The 27,245-nt window shown below is 40.3% G+C and overlaps 1 protein-coding gene across 9 annotated transcripts in view; it reads right to left on the bottom strand.

Annotated features, from left to right (window-relative positions):
* Positions 1 to 6,870: 6,870 nt before the first annotated feature.
* Positions 6,871 to 27,245, bottom strand: part of TMEM200A (transmembrane protein 200A) — a 58,114-nt gene continuing 37,739 nt past the window's right edge. For 8 of the 9 annotated variants that reach the window (XM_063389999.1, XM_063390004.1, XM_063389996.1 and 5 more), the window contains one exon: positions 6,871 to 10,055. In XM_063389999.1, coding sequence (XP_063246069.1) covers positions 8,564 to 10,039 — 1,476 coding nt within the window. In that variant the 5' untranslated portion in view covers positions 10,040 to 10,055 and the 3' untranslated portion in view covers positions 6,871 to 8,563. Of the gene's footprint in view, positions 10,056 to 13,343; positions 13,469 to 27,245 lie in introns of all 9 variants that reach the window. The other variant, XM_063389998.1, reaches the window with a different exon arrangement.

The raw sequence follows: 27,245 nt of genomic DNA, 5'->3' as shown, positions 1-27,245 counted from the left end.
ACTTCAAGTTAATTGTCATTCTCTTTTGAACAAATTTTGAGTTTCAGAAGAAAAGTAGTTCTTGAAGTCAGCCAGGCTGGTCATTCGGGTCCCGGGTAAGGCAGACATTTTTTTAAACCAGCAGCACAGATATGTACATCTCAACTGTACAAAGCTGCTGGAAATAACTCCAGACCAGACGGATTAATGACAGTGTCACCAAAATGAAATTTAAAAAAAAACCAAAACACTGACATTCATGTGAGGAAACACAGTGGGGAAATATACGTTACAGAGCAGTGAGTGTGGGAAGACAGTGCAAAGCCTCAAGTGCCCTGTTCAGCCACCCTTTAACTCATTTTAAAATTAAACAACCCCTGCCTCAAAATCACTAAAAGTGACAGGTTTGTTCCAGATTAAGCCTATATGCTAAGTGATTACTCTGCCTCATTTTTTCAGCTAGGGTAACTGTATTAGAAACAGCAAAATAAAGGTCACCAGTAGGAAAAAAATCTGGAAATGGGAAACAGAAAAGCATGGAAAACTGAAAAAAGAAACAGTGCAAATGGAAGCTATGAAACCCCTCCCCTATGAGAAAGCTAAATTCAAGCCCTGAATGCTCTCACAGTGTGAGGGCACATAATCTCCAACACAACAGACAGAAGAAATCAGCATATGAAAACACATTGTAGCAAGGGATTTCAGTAAGTCTAACGACCTGACAGGTAAGGCACTGTATGCTAAAAGTAGTAATCCTTTAAATTTATTTATGAAATTGTAGAAAGAAGGAGAATTTATCTGTCCACTTGCAGACCTGTCAGATACAGGTCAATATGGAAGGCTCTAGAAAAATAAAAAATCAAGGCAATAAAGACAAAAATGAAAACAAGAAGCAGGGTAAGATGTAGAATAGATGTGCCACACTAAACTGCTATCTCTTTTTGAAATAATAATTTTCTGGACAAAACATGCAGTAGAGCTCATCTGCTCTGATTAAGCAAAGCATTTCATACAGTAGCACATGTGAAATCATTACCCAAGATGGAAAGGAGAATTTGGAAGAAAAATATGCTGAAATATCAAATGAGGAGGTGGCAGATTGGGCTGGCAGGGGATGTATAAGGCTTCAGGGAGATAATCAATAAGGTTTTTAAAGGATGACATGAAACTAATCTTACCAAATGGAATTTCCTATCAGATCTATGGGAAATGTACATTTGTGCTGATGCAATTCTCAAAAGTCACTGATGATGAAGCTGAGAAAAATGTTTTTTCCAGGTTGGTAGTGTTCCTTTGAAATAAGTCTCCAAGTTGGCCTTGTGCACCACACTTCAGTTCATCCCAAAGAGCAACCTCACAGCACACACTGGACTCCCTTCAGGGGCAAATAAATGAGGTGCTGTCCTCCAGAAGCCCATAAGACATTCCAGTCATCAAAGGATGTTCAGTCCAACCAGCCCAAGTGTGAACTAGTTAAGTAGAGTCTCTAAAATGCAACCAGGATGCACAGTGAGCCCTTGGCAACAAGCACAGATATACTCCTGTTGGGCTGCACTGACTGAGTAGGTGTCATCAATATAACAGAGATCAGAAGGAAAACTGAATTGCCAACGGGCTGGAATGAAATGGAATATAATAGTAAAAGTGAAAAAACCATGTAATTTAGAGGCCAAAACCAGATACAGTGATGCCTACAAAGTAGGAACCTATTCTGAGAACAAAAGGATCCTAGTGCAAAATCAGCTGTATGGTGAATCACAGGATAGCTCTGACCAATTAAGTGATTAATTTCTTTAAAAATATGAAAAACAAACCCCCAGAAATATCAGTATATTTACACTGGATATGAGGTTATTCCTGGAACAATTCTTTTTAATAGTTGAGCCGTTGGCTGTTGCAATGAAATTACAGTGATGATAAGAATTGCTAACTGATAAGGGAAATATATTTACTGGCAACTCATAATTAATCTGCAGTAGTTTACAAAATTATACCAGTGAACTGAAAGGCTTAGTGAGATTCAGAAATGGATTAGAAGTTTCTGTGAACGCTATCCTAAATAATTATACTAGCTGGAATAAAAATTGGTAAGGGGAAACAATGGCTTTATGTTTCTTCCTATGGACAATTCTCAATGGTTGTAAATTACTCTCCTCTAAAGCATTATCTACCTGAATTGGAACCAAGACAACAGATTAAACATACAGATATTTTATTTAATATAGAGAGATGTTTTATTTCAATTAACTTTTTTTTTTTTTTTTTTTTTTTTTTTTTTTTTTTTTTTTTTTTTTTTTTTTTTTTTTTTAATTTGGATTGGAGGGGAACCTTGAAGATCATGTAGTTCCAAACCCTCTGCCATGAGCAGGGACAGCTTCAATTCACCAGGTTGCTCAGAGCCTCATTCAACCAGGCCTTGAACACCTCCAGGAATAAGGCATCCACAACATCTTCTGGTAACCCATTCCAGTGCCTCACCACCCTCACAGTAAACACCTTTTCCTAATATCTAATTTAGGCCTACTTACTTTCAACTTGAACACGTCCCCTTGTCCTGTCATTACGTGCTCTTGTAAATAGTTTTGCCCCATCTTTCTTATATGCTTTGGGTACTGGAAAGCCACAATTAGGTCCAGGCTGAATAATCCCAATTCTCTCAGCTTTTCCTCATAGGAAAGGTGCTCCAGCCCTCTGATCAACTTGGTAGCCCCCTGTGGACTCACTCCAGCAGGTCCCTGTCCTTCCTGTGCTGGGACCCCAGAGCTGGATGCAGCCCTGCAGCTGGGGTCTCATCAGAGCAGAGCAAAGGGGCAGAATCCCATCCCCTGTCCTGCTGGCCATGCTATTCTAAAATAAAAGTGTTCTAACTATCCCATTTCCATTCCTAATCAGACTTAGTTGTAATTGTTGTGATCAGTTGTAATTCTGCCAACTGTTACTCAGACAAGTAATAATATTAAGAAATGGGCTTTACTGAATGTGCCAAATACTTGAGGTTTATTTCAGTTACTGAATCCTGAAATACAAACCAATATGGCCATACACAGAATCTGGACGGTGGAATTAATAACTGTCACTTGAAAGTTAAACAGAACAGCTGTGATAACTGCAATCAATTTGCTCTTGAGTTTAATTTGAAAAGATTTAGACAAAGGACATGAACTTGCCCTTGAGTAGCTAAATCATAAAGCACTCCTACACTGTAATAGGCTATTTATTCCATTTGCACTCTTATATGCACATGCAGTCTTGCTAGAAGATTTATACTTGCTCATCACAATACCATATTTAGTAGGAAAATAAACCAAACGAAACCCAAGAGTGCTGGGAAGATAAGGCAGAATTTCCTGGAAAGGATTAGAAAAAAGCTCATATAAAGAAATAATTTCAGAGTATAAGACTAAAGCAATCCAGGAACTCCACAATCAGCATCAAACTCTTCAGAGAGAAGCTGCTGCTGCTGCAGGTTAATCCTATTTCCCAAATTTCTTTCCACAGTAACTACAGGACCAGCAATGCTGCGTTTTAAGAATGAGCAAAATCAACTTAGGATCTGGGAAAGGCACTACAATATGGTTGTAAAAAAAAAATTATTTAGGTAACGTAAGAGGCAGGATACTTGTAGATGTGTACCTCCAAACCTGACAACCTCAAGAATTCGGCTCAGTTAATAACATAAAATTCCACTTTCTTCCAAAACCATACTGAGGGTGCCAGCTCACCTTCCCATCCTTTACACAGCTCCAGCCTTAGGACAGCTATCAGGATGAGTAACACTGTGCCAAAATCCTTCTACTGCTGAGAAAACTCCTGCCTTCCCAGCCATTAAGCCATGTACAAATGAGCAGCTGAAAGCATTTGTCAATCCCTCCTGCTGAACAAGGGTACTGCTCTGCAAGGAAGAGTTTGGTTCCTTGCCTCCTAGGGAGAGTAAATTGGAACCACCAGAGGGTAGTTAAAGTATCAACCTATCAAGAAACCCTGTTTCAAGGATTTTACCCAGCAACCACTTCATATAAAATACAGAAGCAATTCTGGAGGAGACTGTAACCCAGCATTGTAACCCTATCACTGTAGAGTGCTGCTCTTCATTTCCTGATGAAACTTGCTAAAAAAATGTGCTTTGCTCAGGACAGACAGACCTAACCATCAGTCTGATCCACAGGCAGTGATTAAGAAGCTTGCTTAAGAAGTAGAATGTACATTTTTTATTAGTCTTAGTAAGAGGAAGGAGAAAACTCATTATTTGTACAACCTAAGTGAATTTTTTTTGGAATTACTACATATAAAGGATGCAGAATCATAGCACATCTGCTGAATAGATGTAAGGTTTTCTAGGTATTCTAGGAAAAAGTTTGTGGTGTAGCTCCACAATTGTTTCCTCCGATGACAAAACAGTCCTAACTTTGGCTTCTTTTTCTCCCTGCAGTGTATCTGAGAAACTCATTGTGGGGCTGCACGTCAATAATGGGAATCAAATTAAATAAATGTCTGTGAACCGTATCAGAAACTGAATGTGATATTTATAGCCTAAAGATATATTTAAGACATGCTTTTGTCTTTATCAGTTCCCTACTTGCCAACAGCACGTGGATCCCATTTTAGCAACTGTAAGGTTCCTGTATAACCCTGTGTATTGCAAAGGGTCCAGAAATCCTTGCCCTACTGCAGTTTCTCACTTTTGACTGTTCAAGCCTCTTGAATATCTACAAGTTTTCCCAACCTGAGCTTCAGTTGGAACTACGTAAGGAATATAAAACTATGCAATGTCCTACATGAACCCTGAAGGGAGGTGATCCTTCCCCTCTACACAGCACTGGTGAGGCCACATCTGGAGTGTTGGGTCCAGTTCTGGTCTCCTCAGAACAACAAAGACATGGACATACTGGAGCCAGTTGTGTGAAGGGCCACAAAGATGGTGAAGGGGAACGGCTGAACCAGCTGGGACTGTTTAGCTAGAGAGGGCTCAGGAGGATGGTGTCATTGTGTACAAATACCTAAAGGAGGTACAAAAAACAAGGAGCCAGGCTCTGGAAAGAGTCAGGACAATGGGTACAAAGTCAAACATAGGAGGGTGCCTGTGACCATTACATAACCTTTTTTACTGTGAGGGTGACAAGCACTGCTACAGGTCACACAAGGAGGTTGTGAGGTCTCTCTCTGTTGGAGCCCATGTTTCCACAGATTCTCCAGAGAGAGAGAAAAGTATAGGGGCTGAATTAAAGCCTTTAGAGAAATTAGAATATATTAAGCCACGTATACATAAAGTAGAGATTTAAGCTTTAACTTTCAGAAAATACAGCCCAAATGCCTAACTGCTAGCATAGAGTTCAGAGCTTCAGGCTTAGTGACATAACTTTAGACATAACAAAAATATAGTAGAGTACTGCTCAATACAATTTCTACGCAGGTAAGATAAAGTTTTTTATGCATAATAAGATTTTTTTTATGTTAACAAGATAGAGTTTTTACATTAGTAGAATAGAGCTTTTTATGTTAACAGATATGCTATATGATATGCTATATGCGTGAGGTTTTGATACTGTTTTTCGTTGCCTTTTGTAGTTTTACGAACTTTAAGAACTGGACTTAGTTTGGTTAGCTTACAGATAAGGATATGAATATGCATTTATGATTTATGGATAAAAGGCCTCTGGGTTGGGAGTGGAGGTGTTAATCAATCGGTTTCCAATCTACTGATCCAACCTCCGCCATCCACAGCCTGAGGGAAGAGCCCTGCCTGGGAGATGAGATGGGATTTATAAGATACTATATCTATTGCAGTCCTTGCTGCTTGGGATCGGGGCCCTGGGGTCCCCCTCTGCCTTTGCGATGCTTGCTGCAGGAACTCTGCTTGGGGCTCGGGACTCTGGGTCCCCTTCCTGTCACTGCATCAGGGAATGCTGCTGGGAACGCCGCTTGGGGACAGGAGCTGGAGCCGGAGGTCGCTTTGCTCTGAGGCTGGGATTCTGTGCTAAATTGCTGTTTACCCTGGTGTTTCATCTTTCTGGGATGTTATGCTCATAACCGTTGTAAGACCACACATTCAGAACTCTTTTGCCTTCAGACCCATGCATTTATGTAATAAACAACTCTGCATAAACTTTAAAATGTATTTGGACCTTTAAAATCTTTTAACCTGTAGAAACAGCCCGTTGCATCTCTCCTTGGGGTCATGCAAAAACCATCTTGACACAGTTCTGGGCAACCAGCTCTACAATGCGAGACAGCCCTGCGTGAGCAGGATGGGGGTGAACAAGGTGACCTCCACAGGTCCCTTTCAACCCCAACAGTCCTGTGATTATCTGAATTAAATACTTCATTTTACGTTAATATGGGAATATTTTTGCAGTACATCTGTCAGCCATGAAGTTTCTTTATATGGTGCTATTTTGATAGCTTTACCTGGGTAAATTTTGCCCAAGTGAGTACATTTTTCAGTACCTATTATCTGTGTTAAAATTAAAAGCTCACCCCCTGCTATACTCACAAAGGAAATACCATTCCCATACATGATAGTATGTGAAACGTCTTTTAAGCTGTGATTTAATGTAGCTATTAAGGAAATAAAAAGCTTACACCACTCATGTCTTTAATAGTGTTTTCCATATTTATAATAATGCTTACTGCCAAACTGAAAAGAGCAGGATGTTCTTTTTATATAAAGTTTCTTGTAGCAAAGCCACTTTGAATACATTTCACATTTCATGGGTAAAAAAAGCATTCAGACTTTCCATGTGTAGACACATCACTGAAATCAGTCATGAAGAAATATCTTGTGGCAGGCTGATAATTTAGGCACAATGTTGTGTACAGTGTTATTATACACAATTATACTTAGATATGTAAGATTGGAGATCATAGAGGAAAAAACAGGTCTTACAACAGATATGTGTAGAGAGACATTTTATTGCAAAAAATAGCAAATGTCCTAAGAACACAAACCAGTGAGTTATTAAAAGCTTCATAGCAAAATATTTAGCCAACTCTGTTACAATATATAGGTTTGAGGTTCTAACAGTTAACACTATGCCTCGACTCACTGAGCAAGTAATGCTCCTCATACATAAACATTGCGCAGTTGAAATACGGAGCTGAATATTAAAAAAAAACAAACAACAAAAAACAATAAAAGAGAGGGTATTTTATCCTCAGTCTTTCATAATCTAAGCAAGTCAGAAATTACAACATTTTAAAAGCTTGATTCTTTTTGGGAAAAGCCATTAAAAATAATTCCTGAGTATTTAGGGTAAGTGAATATATCCAATCTGACCAATTAAGACCAACATCCTGTTGGGTGAGCCTTGCAGCTTTGAAGGGACATTCTCTAGCATGGCTGTAATGGCAGGATCATGGCCTAAACAGCAATGAAATACATGAAAACCTTCTGATATACACATTCCAATTCTCCTTTTCTTTAGCAAGAGCCTACAACTGTCAACTGTGAAGCTTGCTTTGCTGAGAAAAACATTGTTTTAAAGTCAATCCCTTTTGCAAAATCTTGTAATGCCAATTGACATAGCTAAGGCTTCTGTAAACCATCACACCAAAAATTATGTGAAATACATAAATCAAAATTCAGGCAAGGTGTTTTCATATTAAGTTAGTATACATACTGAATTGGATGCTTTGTATCAGTATTTTGAACATAGAGATCTAGTTATTTAGCATCTTGTTATTTTAATGAGGCAATATATTCATGCTCCATTCTTGTCTTCAGATGCAAGTTACAATATCATCTTATCATACACCATGTTTCTAAAATCCTGTTGGCATTCTTCTTCCTAAGGTTTTAATTGAATCTTTCTGTTTTGATTTTAAAACTGATGCCAATCAAAGTGGTTTAGAGACTTAATCCCAGAAAAAAATTCAGATTTCTTACTTTATATATGCTTTTCCAGAATTACAGGATTAAATTACAATGGATGTAGAAAGATTATAGTACAAAGCATAGTTAATAATTCACAACACTGGTATTCAGCTTGATCAATTACAGTGAATTCACAAAAAATGGTTTTATTATATCCACTCTTTTCTATCCACCCACCCCAGTATGTAAACAAGTTTCTCACAATGACAATGGCAAGATTGTAGTTACTGAGATGTACTGCATGTGAAAGACAACACCTAGGAATAAAGGCCTGGATTTGACAATTCCAGTACATGCTCCTGCTCACTTCCCATTCTAGACCACAAGACCATGGCTTCCAGTCTCTTATAGTCTTTAAATCAAGAAAACTTAGAGGTAAACGGAGCTTTTTTCCTAATGCAGTCTCCTGGAGTCAAATGGGTGAAAAGTAACATGCGTATATAAAACAAAAGAGATAGTGGCTTGGGAAAAATTGGAATCAGTCGTAACAAAACTGTCCAAGCAATGATAATGTACAGTATTGCAGCCAAATGTTACTAAGACAAGAAACTCTTGGTATTACAAAGATGAAGATCTCTGTTCGCACAAGCCAGTTTTAATGGGCTATTAAGCATTTGGTTAAGAACAGGCTTGTACAGTCTCACTGAAAAGGTAACACTTGTCAAAATGCTTTTTTAAAAAATACTGTATGACATCTAAATTGCAATTTAAACATTAAAATCTTGTTTCAGAAGTTCCTCGCTTCAGGTTGTTACTCAAAAACTCATCATGTTCAAAACTCAAATTATTATGAGATCTTGATATCATAAGAAGCTTTTCCTTATTAGTAAAGTCTTTCTTGACTGCTGCTTGTGGCACAAGTAACCTATCCATTGGGTCCTCCTTGTTTTCTAGTTTCATATAGCCTTTACTGTTGCTCCGATCCAGTCTGGGCCAGCTGGGGTGTTTCCTTTGTTCAGCTTGGACAGTGAGCGTAGAAGGACCCCTCTCCAAGTCCAGGGACTTAGAATGGGAAGTCAGAAGATGCAAAGATGTGTTGGAACCAAACTGCTTCCTGGCAGCACCAGGAGATAAAAGCTTTCCTGTGCTTGGTCCGAGAGTCATAGAAGATTTGAACGGATCAGACGGAGTGTCCACAAATGAATTGTGTCGTGGCAGCAAGGAAGCAGCTGGTCTGTAGGATTCATTGGTATCAGTTAGTGGAATGGCCAGAGAATCCATCGACAGATTTCTAGACTGACTCCTGGTGATCTCTGAGTCCTCAGTTATGTTGTCTATACTAGGTTCATCGATAACACAGTTATTCAGTTTAATTACTGGCAGTGTGAAAGCACTAATGGAAGAAGAGACAATGGATTTTGTTTCACACTTTATAGAGTTAGTGTTTTTGTCATCTGAAGCCTTGCTGGGATGAGGGTAAAGTCCAAAGACTGAACCGGGCTGCTCAGCCAGCAGAGGTGGCAGGAGGCTACTAGTGGTCCTATCTTCATTTAGGGTAATCTCATCTTCTTCAGCAGAACTATCCATTTTAAGATTATTCTTGAAGCCAGAGAAAGGCGCAACCGTGTTTGCAGCCAGCCGTGATGCACAGGAGCTCCCGCTGTGCCGGAGCTCTCCTTCCCCCAACAAGCCAGTGAAGGCACCACTCAGCTGCTTTTGTTCCCTGATCCTCAGGGTGTGGATGTCTATTACAGTGGAGTATATGTCTCTCATGTGTATTATTTTTGTTTCCTTGTCACGGTTTTCATGCAGAATGGCATTTGCACAAATAAAAATGAAGATTCCAATGCCCATAGTGAAAGGGCCCAGCATTTTCATCTTATCCGAGTGCATGTGCTGTTCAAAGAAGCGAAGTAAAATGCTTCCTTGGCTTCTCGGGGTCTGGGTTTCATTTACAGATGGATTATCTTCAGATCCTAATAGCTGTTCCTTCTGGGGCCAGTATCCAAGGATGGCCATTGCAATTCCAAAGAACGCGATAAGCACTCCCAAAACAAGAAAGAATCCTGATGGAGAATAGAGACGAATTTTGCCCCTGACAATTACTACATCTGTCCTGGGCCGGCGTCTAACTGGTTTCTTCTCCTCAGGAGCTGGTACTCCAGCAAGATTTACATGTTGCTGAGATCTGGCAGAATCTTGCCTTTTTAAGGCAGCCAGTCCTGTTATGACTCCTCCGGTTGCTATCATAGTTCTGTATCGTGCCCTAGAGAAAAAAAGAGAAAAAGCAGAAATGTTGAGGCAAACAAAGGTTCTCCCTACAAATATAAAGTTTTTTGTTAATATGCAAATATTCTTGATAATTAAAACACTCCTGACTATTCAAAAGCTACTGCTATAGCTCCAGTTGTGACATAATAGCAGTTTTGAGATTCTCGTGATATCCTAAAAAAATTATTTTATATAAGTCCTTTTTCACTGTAAACATAGATAATAAAGCTTCCATCAGTGATACACACAGTAAATCTAGTGCTCTTAGTGGTGATATATCAGGACTAAAGATAAAATATCCAGAAGTCTTAACAGATAATTTATCTCTGGACTGGTGTGCAGCAAAGTCAATAATATATTATTGTTACCTTATTATATATATATAATATATATTTGTTACCTTGTTGATAACTTTAGCTACTAGTTCTTTTTAAAACTTCTGAGACACAATGACGCTGAATACACTTCATTCTACATTTCCCCCTCAAGAGTTCTTTCCTGACAGATTTAAACATATATTCATACATATTTATTACATCATTTAAATAAGCTTTTATTAAGTCTATTCAGATTTCCTCAGTCTCAGCTAGAGAATCATTTCTACCTTTCTTGTAATGATGACCCTCACATATTTAGATATTTCTGCCCCCTTGTTTGTTCCTCTTGGACTACAGGTCAAAAACCTCTGTTAAGTTTTATCAGACAAGAAAGTTTCATAAATTACAAATTAATAATTTCAAATCTTAGTTTTATGCGGAAATTTTATTTCATTTTAGACTTACTTTGGTACCTGGTTGCCTATTACACAAGAAACTAACTGGCAATGATTTAAAAGAGTTATATTTGACAGTTTTTTATGAGCAAAAGTAAGAAATGAAAAAACACAGTTCAGGATAATTTTATTTCACAAGTCATTTTTGGCTCAAAAATCGTTTCTATGCTTAATTAACTAGTATTAGAATTAATGAGAGATGATATTATAGAGTAAAATTAAGATACTGTAAGTTATGTATGAAAACATTTTGTCCTCTTTGGTAGTGTTATTACGCTCAGAGATAAAGGAAAGCTGACAGCCTGTCGCAGAGGAAAAGGCTCTGTGTAAAAGCCGGGGGCTGTTTAAGAAGCAAAACCAAAGTGGGACTGAGTGAACAAAGACGTGCTGAAAAGCAGAGGTAAAGCAAATTGGTGACCGCTTGCAATTTACAGGCAGTGATTTTCATCAGATCTCTCTAACTTGTCATTTTGTTTCAAATTTTAGCACTGCACCTCTGGGGAAAAAGTTAGATCTCTTGTGTTAGGAGAAACAGACATATTCTGTTATGATATGACACTATCACAGATTTCCAACACTGCAAGCAGGTGTCACATAAGCACATCTACAAACAGCAATCGGCTCAACCCACCAAATATGAACTGGATTATGAAATTAATAAGGCATTTGAAATAGGTGGCCAAGTGGAAGGAAATTGTAAACAGCAATTCAGATGACAGACAAAAAGACTAACAGCCTGAACTCCCTCCTTGCACCCTCACTGTTAAAGGACAGAGGGCTTCCTTTCTTTCTGGGAAACCCTTCCGTTACGAAGCAAAGACTTGGAAAGGTCTAGGCTGCTAAGTATACAGCATTTTCTGAATTTTTGCAAGAGAAATCATAACACTATTCCAAAAATCTCAGAAATTTCACTTGTGCTGTCAGGTTTCATGTTCATAATCTCTCTAGGAATTTTCAAACTTTGTAGCTAATTTCCTTTTTGATGCTACCTGGACAATTTTCATATTTCAGTCCAAATTAATGTCTTGAATTCTTCATAAAAAGATGGTTTTTTTAAGATAACAATTTTTAAATACCCCAAAGAAAATTATTTGAAATTGACAGTCTTTCAAACTTTCTCATGTGCTTTCATGTTCATGGGTTTCTGCCAAAACAAAAGTTCATGATTCTGAAAAACAATATTTTGAATGTCTGGACAGAAATGAACAGGACTTATAAAAGATGATGTATTTTGTCATGACTCAATTAAATGTGGTTAGTTTTCTCTATGAAATATTTTAAGATAATTATAGCACATCTTTACTGAAATGTAAAATAATTTAGCTATAATCTACTTTGTTCCATTAATCTTTTACAACTGCCAGACCTTTGTGGCGAACCAGGAGTTTCCATATTCATGTGGTATTTTACAGGCACACATGAACCCACTCTGTTCTTTCTCAGGGCTGCCAAGGAAGTGCACAGGTACAGCAGTTTAGTGCTAAATCCACACTGTGCCTGTTGGCAGGATTTGTTATTTTGTGTACTGTTCTGTGTTTATCACAGCTACCTGAATTGGACCAAAGGGTGAACAGAAAAAGCTTACATCTACTTGCTAAATATTTTATACATACCTCTAACAAGACCTCCCCTCTAACTACAAAAAGTAAGCCAAACAAAATATGTTTAAGAATTACATCTTGAGGTATCTTTCTGTACAAAGTTCTCATTTGCAAACTTTGCAGAAACTTGGAAACTGTATCTCAATTTCATTATTACCTATTACTTGAAGGACAGAAATTGAGATTTCTGCAAGTGAGAGAGAAAGCAAGATCTCTCAAGGCACACAGCTGGGTTCCAAACCATTCTATGATTCTGTGATTTCAGGGGAACACATTCCTCTGTTCCTTTTAACTGCATCAGAAATTGGGCTCAGGGGAGAAAAACGTCTGCCTGCCAAAAGATACAAGCTTGTTTTTGTACACAGGAGTCGTCTCTTTCCTATTTCTTGCATTCACATCAATTTTATTGTACTTTCTTTCACAGAAAAAAATCACAATCAGGTTTGTAAATAATAATTTGTAATAAACCAATTTTGATCAATTCTGCGTCTAATAAAATCAATAGTGTTAAAATACATAATGGTATGAGATTGTTTCACTTCATGCTGACAGCTTTACCAAACCAATTGCAATGAAGTGCATATTAAGATGAAAAACATATTTTATAAAATATTGTATTTATAATAGATGTTGTAGATACATATAACTTATTCTGCAAATATTCTACAATCTGTTTAGTTTTGTCACATATCAGGCACAATATGAGTGCTGCTCATTAAATGCCGTGTAAAATAGGAATAGATTGGTGGAGTTCTGCCCTTCCATCCTTGAGGGAGGCCCACCAGGAGTCACAGGATTCCCATGCCTCCCACTGTCAGGCAATAGGAAGATACCGGGTGGATGAAGGGGAGCAGAAATGGGTCCCTCCTTGGGGAGGTAATGGAAATTGCCCCCAATCCCCATCACCTACCCAGGTGTCACTTCAGAACAGGTATGAGGCCCAGGATCTAGAGGGTCAGTCAGATGACGCAGAAGAAAATGATCTGCCCAGTGGGCCTCCCAATTACACTTCATCTGTCAGACAGATCACCACCTCTAACATTAAAAAGAAAAGAAGGGTAGTTGTAGTGAGTGACTGCCTTCTGAGGGGAACAGAGGGCCCCATATGTCGACCAGACCCATCCCACAGGGAAGTCTGTTGCCTCCCTGGGGCCCAGTATGGAATATTGCTGAGAGAATTCCTGGCCTGATTCAGCCCTCTGATTACTACCCACTGCTGATACTTCAGGCTGGTAGTGATGAGATTGAAAAGAGGAGCATCAGGGCAATTAAAAGGGATTTTAGGGCACTGGGTCAAGTGGTTGATAGGGCAGGAGTACAGGTGGTGTTCTGCTTAGTCCCTTTGGTGGCTGAGAAAAATGATGAAAGGAATAGGAGAGCTCACATTACCACAAGTGGCTCAAGAGTTGGTGTCACCAGCAGAATTCTGGGTTCTTTGAACATAGGGCAACTTTTATGGCACCTGGTCTCCCGGAACTGGATGGGCTCCATCTCTCTGTTCAGGGCAGAAGGATTTTAGCTCATGAACTGGTGGAACTCACTGAGAGGGCTTTAAACTAGATTTGAAGGGGGAAGGGGATGCAGCTGGGCTGTCTGGAAGCAGGCCCAAGGGTGATAAGCCTGAGTTAGGGGTGAAATCAGGAGCCTAGCTGAGGTGCATGTACACCAATGCACCCAGCATGGGTAACAAACAAGAGGAGCTAGAAGCCATGGTGCAACAGCAGAGCTGTGATGTAGTCCCCATCATGGAAACGTGGTGGGACGACTCACATAGCTGGAGAGCTGCACTGGATGCGTGCAAGCTCTTCAGAAGAGACAGGAAAGAGGGAGGAGGTGGAGGGGTGGCCCTTTATATTAGGAAGGCTTTTGATGCCATAGATACTATAACTAGTGATGATGAAGTTGAAAGCCTATGGGCAAGAATTAAGGGGAAGGTCAACAAGGCTGACATCCTGCTGGGAGTCTGTTATTGTCCACCCAACCAGGAAGAAGAGGTGCAGCAGGAGAATGATTCAGGATCAATAGCCCTTGTTCTTGACTTTAACATGCCAAACATCTGCTGGGAACTTAATACAGCAGAAAAGAGGCAGTCCAGGAAGTTTTTAGAGTGCACCACATGAGGAGAACAACTTTTTGTCACAGCTGGTCAGTGAGCCCACCAGGAGAGGAACAATGTTACACCTGGTGTTTGCAAACAGAGATGGGTTGCTGGGAGATGTGGTGGTTGGAGGCCTCTTGAGGCACAGTGATAGTGAAATTATGGAGTTCTCGATATTTGGTGAAATCAGAAGGAACATCAATAAGACTTACAGTGGACTTCCAGAGGGCAGACTTTGGCCTATTTAGGAGACTTATTCAGAGAGTTCCTTGGGAAGCAGCCCTTAAAAACAAGGGAGTTCAGGAAAGGTGGGTGTGCTTCATAACAGAGATCTTGAGAGAACAGGAATAGACTGTCCCTGTGTGCCAAAGGATGAGTAAATGAGGCAAACATCCAGCCTGGATGGCCAACAATATTTTGAAGGAACTTAGGAATAAAAAAAGGATGTATCATCTTTGGAAGAAGGGTCAGGTTGCTCAGGAAGTATTTAAAGGGGTTGTTACAGCATGTAGGAAAAAAATTAGGGAGGCCAAAGCTCAGTTCAAACTTAATTTGGTAACTTTTGTAAAGGATAATAAAAATGTTTTTACAAATATATTAATGGCAAAAGGAAGGGTAAGACCAGTCTTTGTTTTCTACTGGATGCAGGAGGGAACTTAGTAACTGCAGATGAGGAGAAGGCAGAAGTGCTCGATGCCTTCCTTGCCTCAGTCTTTAGTGGGAAGAGGCTTGTCCTCAGGACAACTGTTCTCCTGGCTGGTAGACGGTGTCAGGGAAGAGAATGGTCCCCTGTTATCCAGGAGGAGGCAGTCAGAGAACTGCTGAGCAGCCAGGACGTTCCTAAATCTATGGGCCCAGATGGGATCCATCCCAGGGTGGTGAGGGAGCTGGCAGATGAGCTTGTGAAGCTGCTCTCCGTAATTTACCCACAGCCCTAGCTCACTGGTGAGGTTCTAGGTGACTGGAAGCTGGTCAATGTGACACCCACTCACAAGACAGGTGGGAAGGAGGATCCAGGTAATTACAGGCCAGTCAGCCTGACCTCAGTACCCAGTAAGGAATGGAGCAGTTTATTCTGAGTGTCATCACTCAGCACTCACAGGATGGCCAGGGTATCAGACCCAGCCCTCATGGCTTTAGGAGGGGCAGGTCGTGTTTGACCAACCTGGTCTCCTTTTAGGACCAGCTGACCCGCCTGGTGGATGCAGGGAAGGCTGTGGGTGTTTTCTATTTGGACTTCAGCAGGGCCTTTGGCACTGTCTCCCACAGCACACTCTGGAAAAGCTGGCAGCCCACGGCTGGGACAGGAGCTCTCTTTGCTGGGTCAGGAACTGGCTGCATGGCAGGACCAGAGAGTGGAGGTGAAGGGTGCTGCATCCAGCTGGGGCCAAGCACCAGTGGTGTCCCTCAGGGGGCTGTGCTGGGGCCAGCTCTGTTCAATATCTTTACTGATGACATGGATGAGGGGGTTGAGTCTTTCATGAGTAAATTTGCAGACAACACTGAGCTGGGAGCGTGTGTGGATCTGTTGGAAGGGAGGAGGGCTCTGCAGAGAGACCTGGAATGGCTGGATGGATGGGCAGAGTCCAGTGGGATGAAGTTTAATAAGTCCAAGTGCCAAGTCCTGCATTTTGGCCACAATAACCCCTGCACTGCTATAGGCTGGGCACGGTGTGGCTGGACAGTGCCCAGGCAGAAAGGGACCTGGGGCTGCTGGTGACAGCAGCTGAACAGGAGCCAGCAGTGTGCCCTGGAGGCCAAGGAGGCCAAGGGCATCCTGGCCTGGATCAGGAATGGTGTGGCCAGCAGGAGCAGGGAGGTCAGGATTCTTCCCCTGTCCTGGGCACTGGTGAGGCCACACCTCGAGTGCTGTGTCCAGCTCTGGCCCCTCAGTTCAGGAAGGACCTTGAGATGCTTGAGCACAACCAGAGGAGGCAGCGAGGCTGGTGAGGGTCTGGGAACACAAGCCCTGTGAGGAACGGCTGAGGGAGCTGGGGGTGTTTAGCCTGGAGAAAAGAAGACTCAGAGGTGACCTTATCACTCTGTACAACTGCCTGAAAGGTGGATGCAGTCAGCTGGGGGTTGGACTCTTTCTCCAGGCAGCAGCTGACAGAATGAGAGGACACAGTCTTAAACTGACCCAAGGGAAAAACAGGTTGGGTGTTAGGAAAAAGTTTTTTACAGGAAGAGTGATAAAGTACTGGAATTGTCTGCCTGGGGAGGTGGTGGAGTCACCATCCCATGTTTAAACACATCCCTGGATGTGTTTAAAAAAAGATTGGATGTGGCACTCGGTGCCATGGTTTAGTTGAGGTGTTAGGGCTGGGTTGGACTCGATGATTGAAGGTCTTTTCCAACCTAGTGATTCTGTGATCCTGTGATTCTCTTATTTAACTTAGTACAGTGATTATTTTTAGTTTTACCCTGAAGTCTGAATTCAAATTTCTAAACAAGCAAAGACTTAGAAGACTTTTACTCAGAGGTAAATAAAGATTATGCTAAAAGCTCAGGCAGCACCCCTGTGGTGGCACTGTGAATGATACATGTTGACTCTGCAAGGAAACAAGTAATGGTAAAATGGATGTAGAATACAAAACAAAAAGAAAGGGACAGACCTGTAATTCATTTTATAAAACACAACCATCTTGCTCATATAAGGCACCAACTTTTTTTTTTGCCAAGCTCTTTTTGAAGAGTAAGTGTTGAGCAGCTCTCTAACTTGGTCACTACTCAATTTGTTTTGTTTTCAGTGATAACATCAACTCCAAAGCCCTGGACAGCTTAGGGGTCTAGTCTTGAAAGAAACAGTGGCCCACATTTACCTCTACATTTAGCTTAACTTTGCTTTATGCTGTTGTTACAGAGCAGCTCTGACACTTGAGAGCCACTCAAAGATCTCCCAAGAAAGGCCCATCTTGGCAGAGATCCTGTGAAAGCAGCTTCTGATCACTCTCACTCTCTCGGCACTATTTGCACAAAGAATGATTCAGCCTCTTGACAATTCACTTGTAACCTCTTCAATGACCACTAGCAAGATGTACCTGGCCTTTCATCCAAGACGCAGGCTAAACACAGCCCTCTGCATCTGGAGATGCCTTTAAAAAATCCAGCAGCATACAGAGCAGCAGGCTGCTATAAGGTCCTTTAGTATGAAGAAAGAATGGACCGTTCAGCAGAAACTAGTGGTAATAAGCCATGCAGAGTAATGGAGACAAAGGGAAAGACCTGGATAAATGTGGTAGGGATGCTAGGTCCCCTACAAAGGTGCTCTGCCAAATCTGTGCAGGATGATCAAAAATAATAATAAAAAATGTCTTAGAAACACATCCCCTCCCACACTTCTCCCTTTGTCTTGAGCTCAGCTTCCCTCCCTGTATACTCCACCTCCTCCCCACGGCAGTGCAGAGGGGTGGGGGACGGGGGTTGCAGTCACTTCAACACACTGTCTCTGCTACTGTTGCTTCCTCCTCAGCAGGAGGACTCCTCACACTCCTGCTCTGTTCCAGTGTGTGGTCCCTCCCAGGGAATGCATTCCTTCAGGTACAGACTGCTCCAGCATGGGATCACCATGGAGCCACAAGCCACAGCAGAACTCCAGCATGGGCTCCTCTCTCCATGTGACCACAGGTCCTGCCAGGAGCCTGCTCCAGCCTGGGCTTCCCACAAGGTCTCAGCCTCCTTTGGGCATCCACCTGCTTCAGGTGGATCTCTGCTCCCCTGTGGACCTCCATGTGCTGCAGGGGAACATCCCACCTCACTGTGGTCTTCACGGGATGCAGGGGGATCTTGGCTCTAGCACCTGAAGTGCCCCCTCCCCCTCCTTCTTCACTGACTTTGGGGTCTGCAGGGTTGTTCCTCTCACACAGTCTCCATCCTATGGCTGCAGTCACCTATTTTTTCCCTTCCTAAATCTGTCACGCCAGAGGCACTACCACCATTGCTGATGGTCCCAGCACTGGCCAGTGGCAGGTCCATCTTGGAACTGACTTTGTCTACTGGACAAAGGGGAATCTTTCAGAGGCTTCCCACAGAAACCACCCCTGTATCCACCCCAATACCAATATGTGCCACACAAACCCAATACAGTAACATCTGCAAAAGTATGTGTAGGTAAGGAGCCATGAGAGGGGCTGCTGCTCATCTAAGCAGAGAATAGCAGAGCCAAAAACACAAATTCATGCAGGCAGTTTGCAGACATGACACAAAATGGGTAATGATACAAGAAGTGTCATGCTGAGATGTGGAATGACATTGGCTTTTTCCTTATGTTACACTGGCTATAAAGGCCGAGGCTGCCAGAGAGGCTGGAAGGGATTGTCCTTTATCACCTTCCCATATTGGGAAAGGTTGTTCAGATGCTCAAGGAAAGGTGGTCATAAAGGAAACTTAAAGAGGGTAAAAACAGCTTTCACAGAACAGCATGCTGTGAGTAACCACGAGACTTGCATTTGCCAAGCTAAATATATTTTCCTAAAAAAGTCAGAAGGTCAAACAACTCAATCAACAAAGAAATGGTAGATTCACCTTCTGACACAAGGCAAGGCACAGGTAAATTATCATAGATGAACTGTAGTTTAGCACAGGTGGACGAGAATCCTTCTCTTCTACCAGGCTATCCCTGATGATCAGACAGAAATAGGGTGTATTTATGCCATAACCATTACTCATATCTCACTTGGCTTGACAGACATATGACTGACATACAGACACACTTGCCAGCCTAGATAAAGGAAAAAGGAGAGGTGACGTGAGGACTTGCTAGAGTAGCTGCAGAGCTCTGTGGAGCAACCGGAAGGAATGGATTTCATAGCATGTTCTAGTAGTTTCAACTAACTTTTCATTCCACTACTATTTATTTCTCTTTGACCTAAGAGGCCACCACCTTAATACCCATCTTTCCTACCTAATGACTAGCTTCACAACTGCACTGCTGCCAAGTAACTTTTTTTTCAGAGACAGCCTAACCATTAAAAATCTAATTAATCTCTCAGCAACTATTATCAACTCGCAACTTGCAGTAAGCTTTAAAGATCGAGGCTTCCACTTTAAATGTTTGAAATCTAATGCCTTATCTAATTTGTTCAACTATTTTGGTGCTGTGTAAGTTAATACTTCTACCAACAACTTAGTCTTTTGAATACATGCATAATAATTTGAATTATAGAGAGATCTTACACTTAATTTTAAATTCTTCCCAGCAAAGATGGGAAGCAAACTAAAGATTACTAGTATCTTTTTTCTTTAATATTATGTTTCATTCCAGATAAACTTCAGTGTCCCTTACTATTTAAAATCTTTGCATGATAATCTTGCTTGCAAAAAATATTTTTGTTCTCCTTTATTCTTTGAAAAATTACTTCAAATTATGTGAAATTATCAGAACTGTACATGCTACTTCCCTGTAGTTTAACTTGATGTAAAGCTTTCTGAAAAAGTTCAGTTTTTGTGTATCACCAAAAAATTAAACATTACTGCAGTAAGAAGTAGTGTGTTGACAGAATCTGATTTCTATTACTGTAGTATTTCCTATCTGATTATTCCAGCTCATTAGGAAATTTATTTCCCAACAGTATTTTATTTGTTATCATTTAAGTTACTAAATTTCAAATTTTAACAAGAACACAAATTTTAGTATCAGGGAAAGTTTCTTTCACATTTGATAAACCTAGAGTCCCAGAAATTAAGGAGGTGGCAGACTGTTTACTCATAAAATGTTTCTCATTATTAAGAATGCAAATCACAAAATCATAAGAGAAATTAAGACATAACTGAGTAAACAAATTAATCTTAAGCTGTATTTAACACATCTGTACTTTCTCTTGATGAACAACGTATACATATCAATATGCTCTCTGTGCACAATAGCTGTCATCTGGCACAATCTGTTCTATTCCAAGGGTAAAAGTATCCAGCTTAATAGGCCCAAAGGGATTAATCATTCTGGTAGAGATAATCCAGCAACAACCAAACAGAGAGTTCCACAAGAAGCAGAGAAAACCATCCCAAATTACAATTTTATTTAACAGCAGTTTTTTATTTAGCAGAATTTAACAAGCAGCCTCCTCCAACAGCCCAGCACACCAACAGGACCACCTTATGATGCATCTCCCTTCTCCTATCCATTCACCAAAACATGACCTGGCTGAATAGATTAAAAAACAAAGCAAGCAAGCAAAAAACAACTTTTGCATTCATGATTATGGGGTATTTTAAGTGCACTTTAACTGATAATGGTTGAGAAGAAAGCTTGTAGAATGTGGTACCAAAAATCTTTGTAACTTCAGCTGGTATTTCAAAGTCATGCTAGCAAAAGCCAAGGCTGTGACATTTAAAACATTAGAGCTTTGAATTTCCAGGTGAATCCAACCCACTTGGGTTCAAATTCTCTTTAATGGTGTCTCTTCTAGTCTGTAAAGAGATAAGCTTAGGGACTAATCACGCCCTTTTAACCTCCTGGTTTCCAATCAGCTTGTGGAAGCAGGCCAAATTCTGGAAGCAGTTTCACAGCACAAGAAAGGAAAGGCAAGCTGCCCACAGGTCAGGCAAGGCAAGAGCACCAGGGTGTCCAAGCCGCAGCAGTAAGCAGAAAGTCCACTGCAGACATTAAAAGATGAGGCTCCCTAGATGCTGGTAGACCATGCAGTCTGTATTTGCTTTACAATAGTACTATGTTAAACAGTCAAATCTTTGCAATCATAACTGAAAAATAAAAGCTTGCTATTAAGGACACATCTGTTGGGAAATCTGAAGCCTGACAGTGATCCAGTTATTTTAAAAATCTAGATCTGGCAGTGGTTTTCAAATCTGCACTGCACTGGTTGAAGCAAGACTACAGGGGCACAGCAGTTACCTCTGCAGAGTCTGTGAAAGACAGCTAGGCATGGCACATCAAAACCTTTTTCATCTACTATACAGATTTGGGAACTCAAACAAACTAAGAAGGGAAAATGATTTTTTTAAAAAACAAATCCAGGCATTAATAAGAGTTATGAGATCTCATTTATATACATTTTTTTTTACTACACTGTGTCATTTTGAAGCACACACAAAGAGGTACCTTTGCATTGTACAAAGGGTCAAAGTTCCTTTCTATCAAAGTGACTTGGATGCAAATTTCAGTTGTGGCAGGTATTTGAAGGAGACACGCTGAATCCACAGTGGATATATCAAGTAGATACTTGATATATTGATAAATTTTGCACTTAAATTCATTCTATTTCATTAGTAAACCTGGACCATGGCACTCCCAATCATGATCATTAGGACAGTCCCCTGTCTTGTACTAAAGCACAGCAAGGAAAGCACAAGTATGCCTGTGAGTAACCTAACTTCCTAACCTAGTTTTCCTTACATTAAATGTCTGCATACCAACTCAGTGGAAAGGTTATAAAATTACACCAAATCACAGCAATTACAGTAAGAAAGCCTTGACCCTCCACTATTATTTGGGGGTGGGGGTGTGTTGGGAAATGAAATCCATACCAGGCCACCAAACTCGTCTAATAAAGTTATACTTAATTACTATTAAGTAATTCTCCCAATTGGACAGGGACCAAACCTTTCTTACAGAAATACAACTGATCAACACCCAAGTCTTCACAATGATTCAATTTCTCTGGGAAGTAATACAACCCTCTCTTTCCTTTAGAAATCTTTTTCTCTGCTTCAGGAGGAGGAAGTTCTTTCCTTTATCCAGTTTGCAACTCCTGTGTGTGTGTCATTGTGTCACATCCCAAGACCACATGCTTGGTTCTGGCTTCTTGATCACCCCCTGTAGGTACTGGGGGTTGTTGCTTTGTCCTCCCAGAGCTGCCTCTTCTCCAGGACTGAATCTGCCTCCTCTCAGCCCAGCCTGTTCTCAGAAGACAGCTTCAGGTCCTGGCCTCCCTGGGGCCCCATGCTGAACTTGCTCCAGTCTGAAAACATCTTTCTTCATATTTTATTAATGTGAAACTCCTTTTTCTGAAATCACCTGGGCTTTTATTTGGCTCTAAACTAACGTGAAATAATAAAGCAATAACTAGGGAATTTGATCTAAAAATTCCAAACTTAGAAACACTGATAAATATGATCATAGGGTAAGTGAGGGTGTCCATTACTCAAATTTGGGGAGTGCTGTGACTCCATACTTTAAATCACTTTAAATTACTTCATCACTTACCGTATCTGCCACATACATTAATTATTCCAACTATTATGCCAAGGTCAAATGTAAGGTGAACACCCAGCAATACTGCATAAAGATGAATGCCTGAGCTGCTTATCCTCTTTGCTATTATTTCTCCTTCAGCCTGATCCTTTCAGTGGGTCATATATTGTAATTCTGTGCAAAATCAGCAACATTCAATATTGGCAGCATTACACAGAGCTCGTTAGCTACTCACAAAAGCACAGAACACACATCAAAGAGGGAAAGAAGGAACCTGAGTTTCTATATTTTGTTTTCAAGACACCGCTCTATGACTTGGCCTAGATTTGGTCTGCCAGCTTTTGCCTGGCCCAGTTGAACTCACTTTTAAATTTGTTCCATCCGCAACTATGTCTACTGGCACAGTGCAGTAGATCAGGTGTGAGTCTAGAGAAGTCGTGGATTTTACCAATATAAAACTCACGAAACATGAGGTTGCTGACAGGTCTCCTGTGTCTAGAACAGCTTCCCAGTCATTACAGTGACCCAAACATGTTCTCAGGTCACAAAACTCCTGTCTCACACAGTGCAAACCCACCTGTCCCACCACTGTCACGTGTGATGTCCTGAATTCCCAGCTGCCCGTCTCTATTTGCACCATTTTAGTTTAAATCCTAGATGATAAACTAAAGAAACACAAGATCTCAGGCACTGGATGCACTTATTTGTGAAATGCTTACATAACCTCTGTATCAACTGCATTAAGTTATCAGTGAATTCGGAGTTGTAACTTATTTTCGGAAGTGTGCACCTGTAATTTCTTTACTTATGCATAAAAATTTCCACTTCCTATGCACAGATACATCACATCTTGTACCAAAATCTATTACAGAACTACAGCAAAAACCAAGGAGCTAAAAAAAGAATGGGGAAACAAAAATGGCAAGTAGCTTTATAAGATTTGAAGGGAAGTTGCTTAAAATGCAATTGATTAATAAAGCTTTTTAATTTTCTTTCTAGAAGAAAAAACAATCCTCAGAATATGCATAAAGAAAAATAAAATCTGGATGACAAGGTTTTACTGTTGCTTTTATTTGCTTTCATTATCCAGTTAAGAGTTTTCTACTAAAAAACAGCTAGGATTTTTTTAGCCTAAACTGAACAAGGTGATAACTGCCCTTAATGACAGAAGTGACAAAATCTGTTTCCAAGCTATTTTAGCACTTTAGTTTGTGTAAACCCATTTTCTAGTGAAAATCAGTACTACAAATGGAAGCAGATATCAGCTATTTAGCCCAATATTCATCATTATTTTAGATACTTTTGTCCATTCAGAGTATCAGTGTTCATATTCAGTAAACAGAAATCCTGGTTTATGTATGTCTACAGGTGAGAGAAGTAGACTATTTTAAACCTTTAATGTCAATCTGTCACTTTCAGTAACAACAGAAAATAAAGCATTTTATTGAAAATAATCACTTTGTATGCCCAATCCAATTTAAAATGTGTCAAAAAAGCATGTGAATATTTCTCTATTTGTTTTAATTTGTGGGGTTTTTAGTTTTTATCTTTTAGACATCACCAAGAAAAAAAAGGAGCTTATTTTAGAAGAAAGTGAAAATGTTGAGGTAGTATTATAGCCTATCAACCCTACAACTGAAATCCAAAATGCACAGAACTAATTAAATTCTGAAGCAAGTTCACACAATGCAGATCAGAGACCAGTTATTAACCACAAGTCATGAAATAAATTTTATAAAGGTCTCTAGATGTCTCTGAAAGACTGAATGTGTAAAAGCAGAGTAAAAGATATGTTCTCTGTCATCTGCTGTAAAGGGAAACGACTAAACACTCAGGGTTCAGCAGACCAGTTTCCTAATAAAAAACAAACATGAAACAAGATAGGAAATATCTTCATTTTCAAGTATTAGGATTGCTGGTTCTTCAATTCTTACACACAAAATTTTGAACAAGACAGTGACTGACACTTGATGTGGAGGTAAAAGCACAGCAACGCTGGGCTCTGGCACCATTTTACTCTCACATATCATCCAGCTTAACTAGCAATATGTTATTTGATTTAATCAGAGGCAAAATCTCCATCCTGGACACACACCTAATGTAGGAAGCGAGCAGCTCTCGAGACCAAATACCAAACAAATGTCCTTATCTGCACTACATGCCACAAGTTAATTTGCAGGTTCTAGCAACTGTAATTTCCCACTGCATACAAGTCTAATGACTGTAAGATCAAATAGTATCAGGAACAATATGAGTAGGTACTTCACAGAAGGCTTGAGTAATACCCATATTAGATATGAAATCAAATCTATTGCTCCACAACTAAGATGTCTGAACAACACTTTCACCCTGACCCAAAAGATACTTCCTGTTCTATAAAACATGCAAAGTCAAAGGAGCAGGAGCTAGGACGCCGTGTTTTCTGTCAAAAGAGCTAGCACCAGTTTTTTAAACATAAATAATGCAAGAGTCTAATTCTGAAGAGTATGTAGTTATCTATACTTTGTAGTTGTATTAGAAGATCTCAGTGCGTGGTAGAGGTACAAAAATTACCTTAAGTGCTCAACAGATCTTAAGCACCTAGGACCAACAAGTAACCGTGAAAGCCACAGGCCTAGCCCTGCTACTTGTTCATTAAGCCTGGCAATGTAATTTTGAAGTAGTGGCCAAGATACTTTTCTGGATTTGAGGTGTCCTGAGTGCCAGGCCCCTCCACCAGCAGGAGACATTTTTCCATGTCATTAGTACAGTCCATGCAAGGGGTCTTTAGAAGGAGAACTGGAATTTGAGGTCGCTGAGCACCCCAGCCACAAGGTGTGAGTGTTATATGGCCAAGAGGAACATTTGCCATGGCACAACTGTGGCCCTAAGCTATGATTACGCTCACGTTGTATGTAGCTTCCTTCTGAGACACCTTCTGAAATCATGGGTCAGTGTTAGGATGTCTTTTACACTGAAGGCCTTCATGCAAGTTAATCTACTCTGCCAAGTAGCAACACAAATCAGACCCTCCTAAGGTCTGTTGCTATAGCTAGCAAGGTCACAGTACCTGACTTGTCACATTAGAAGACAGTTCCAATATCTTAAAACTAATTTTTAGTGACTCAAAGGTACAAGTGGACTCTCAATTACAATACCATTATATTCATTCACAAGCACAGAAAAATCAGTGTGTGAGGTTTAGGTTACTCTGTGTTAGCAAATCAATTAGGCTATCATTATACCACAGCTATTATTAGGACAAAAATAATGGAGTGAAATTTTTTCCTGGGTCTCAAGAATTCCACAAAAATAAGCAAACTGGTTAGTATGATGCTATTTCCAGTATGTCAACAATAGTCTCAAATGCCAGATGAAAAAGGATAGTTAAACACTATTTCAGAGAGAATAGAAAGCATAGTTCAAAAATATTTCTGGTATACCACACAGTCAAACTTTTTTGTCCATTTATGGATGACAGAGAAATAAATTATTATTAAATTAACAATAAACCTCAATTATGTTTTAAACTGCAGACTAGAATGATCCTGCCAGACATCCACATGGGGGCATCAGTAGAACCTGTAAGCATCCACACTGCTACTCAGCCTGTTGATGGGTAAACACAAGTCACAAAGTACACACAAGAGCAGCAGTTTCAAGACAGAGATTCATATTTTACATGTGTAAAACAATGGAAGTGTCAATATGAAGCCACTTCTGTTATGCAAATTATCCATCACAAACAATTTCTTCTGTAACTGCAATCAGCTCTATTATCACTTGCATTTTAATAACCACTCTCTGCAGTACCCCAAACTAAGGGTACTAAGAACAGGAGGAACCCACTTGGGAGCAAAGTAACCTATGAGCAGTGAGACACTAAGAGAAAGACATGCTGAAACTGTGGGCCAAATTTATGGAACTGGATCTTAAGCTTTGGTAGCAGAATTCACTTATACGGGATACATGACTTGCATAGTAACTCCCTTTCTTCTTTTACCATCAAAAATCTGTGAACATTACTGGGGGTTAAAGCCAAACAATTCCTTGGTAGTACATGAAGAAAGGCCAGCTAAGGAGCAGAATACTGCTACTTCCTTGTTTCTGCTTGCTTCCAGAATGTCCAAGTGTTGTTTACACAAGGGGCTTCACATAGAGCACATAACTTGTGACCCTTACAAGGTCTGCCTCCCTCACCTCAGACACCTACACTCCATACTGCTGCCCTACATTTTAAACATACACAGCTCATCCATGGGACCGAGTCCTCTTGAAATATGGCTGAATTGCTCTTACTTCATTTTACTTCTACAAATCAGCATGTGCCTGTCCTGCTGTTTTGCAGAAAACCACCTCCCTTCAGTTGTTCCAGTTAGACTGAGTTCCTAATAGAGAGCTTGTGGAACAGTAGGCTGCCAGGCCTTAAGAAAATTAGAATATTTCTAGCACATGAGAAATGATAAACAGCTAGCTAAGACATGGTGCCCTAATTAAAGACCTATTAATGGATGTATTGATGATAGCATGCTGGCTTATCTGGGGTGTTGTGCATTTTTGCCCGCCATTTGTAAAGCCTATATATC

Source organism: Prinia subflava, chromosome 2 (genome assembly GCF_021018805.1).
Source record: "Prinia subflava isolate CZ2003 ecotype Zambia chromosome 2, Cam_Psub_1.2, whole genome shotgun sequence".
Lineage (NCBI taxonomy): Eukaryota > Metazoa > Chordata > Aves > Passeriformes > Cisticolidae > Prinia > Prinia subflava.
This window is presented reverse-complemented; position numbering and strand designations above follow the sequence as displayed.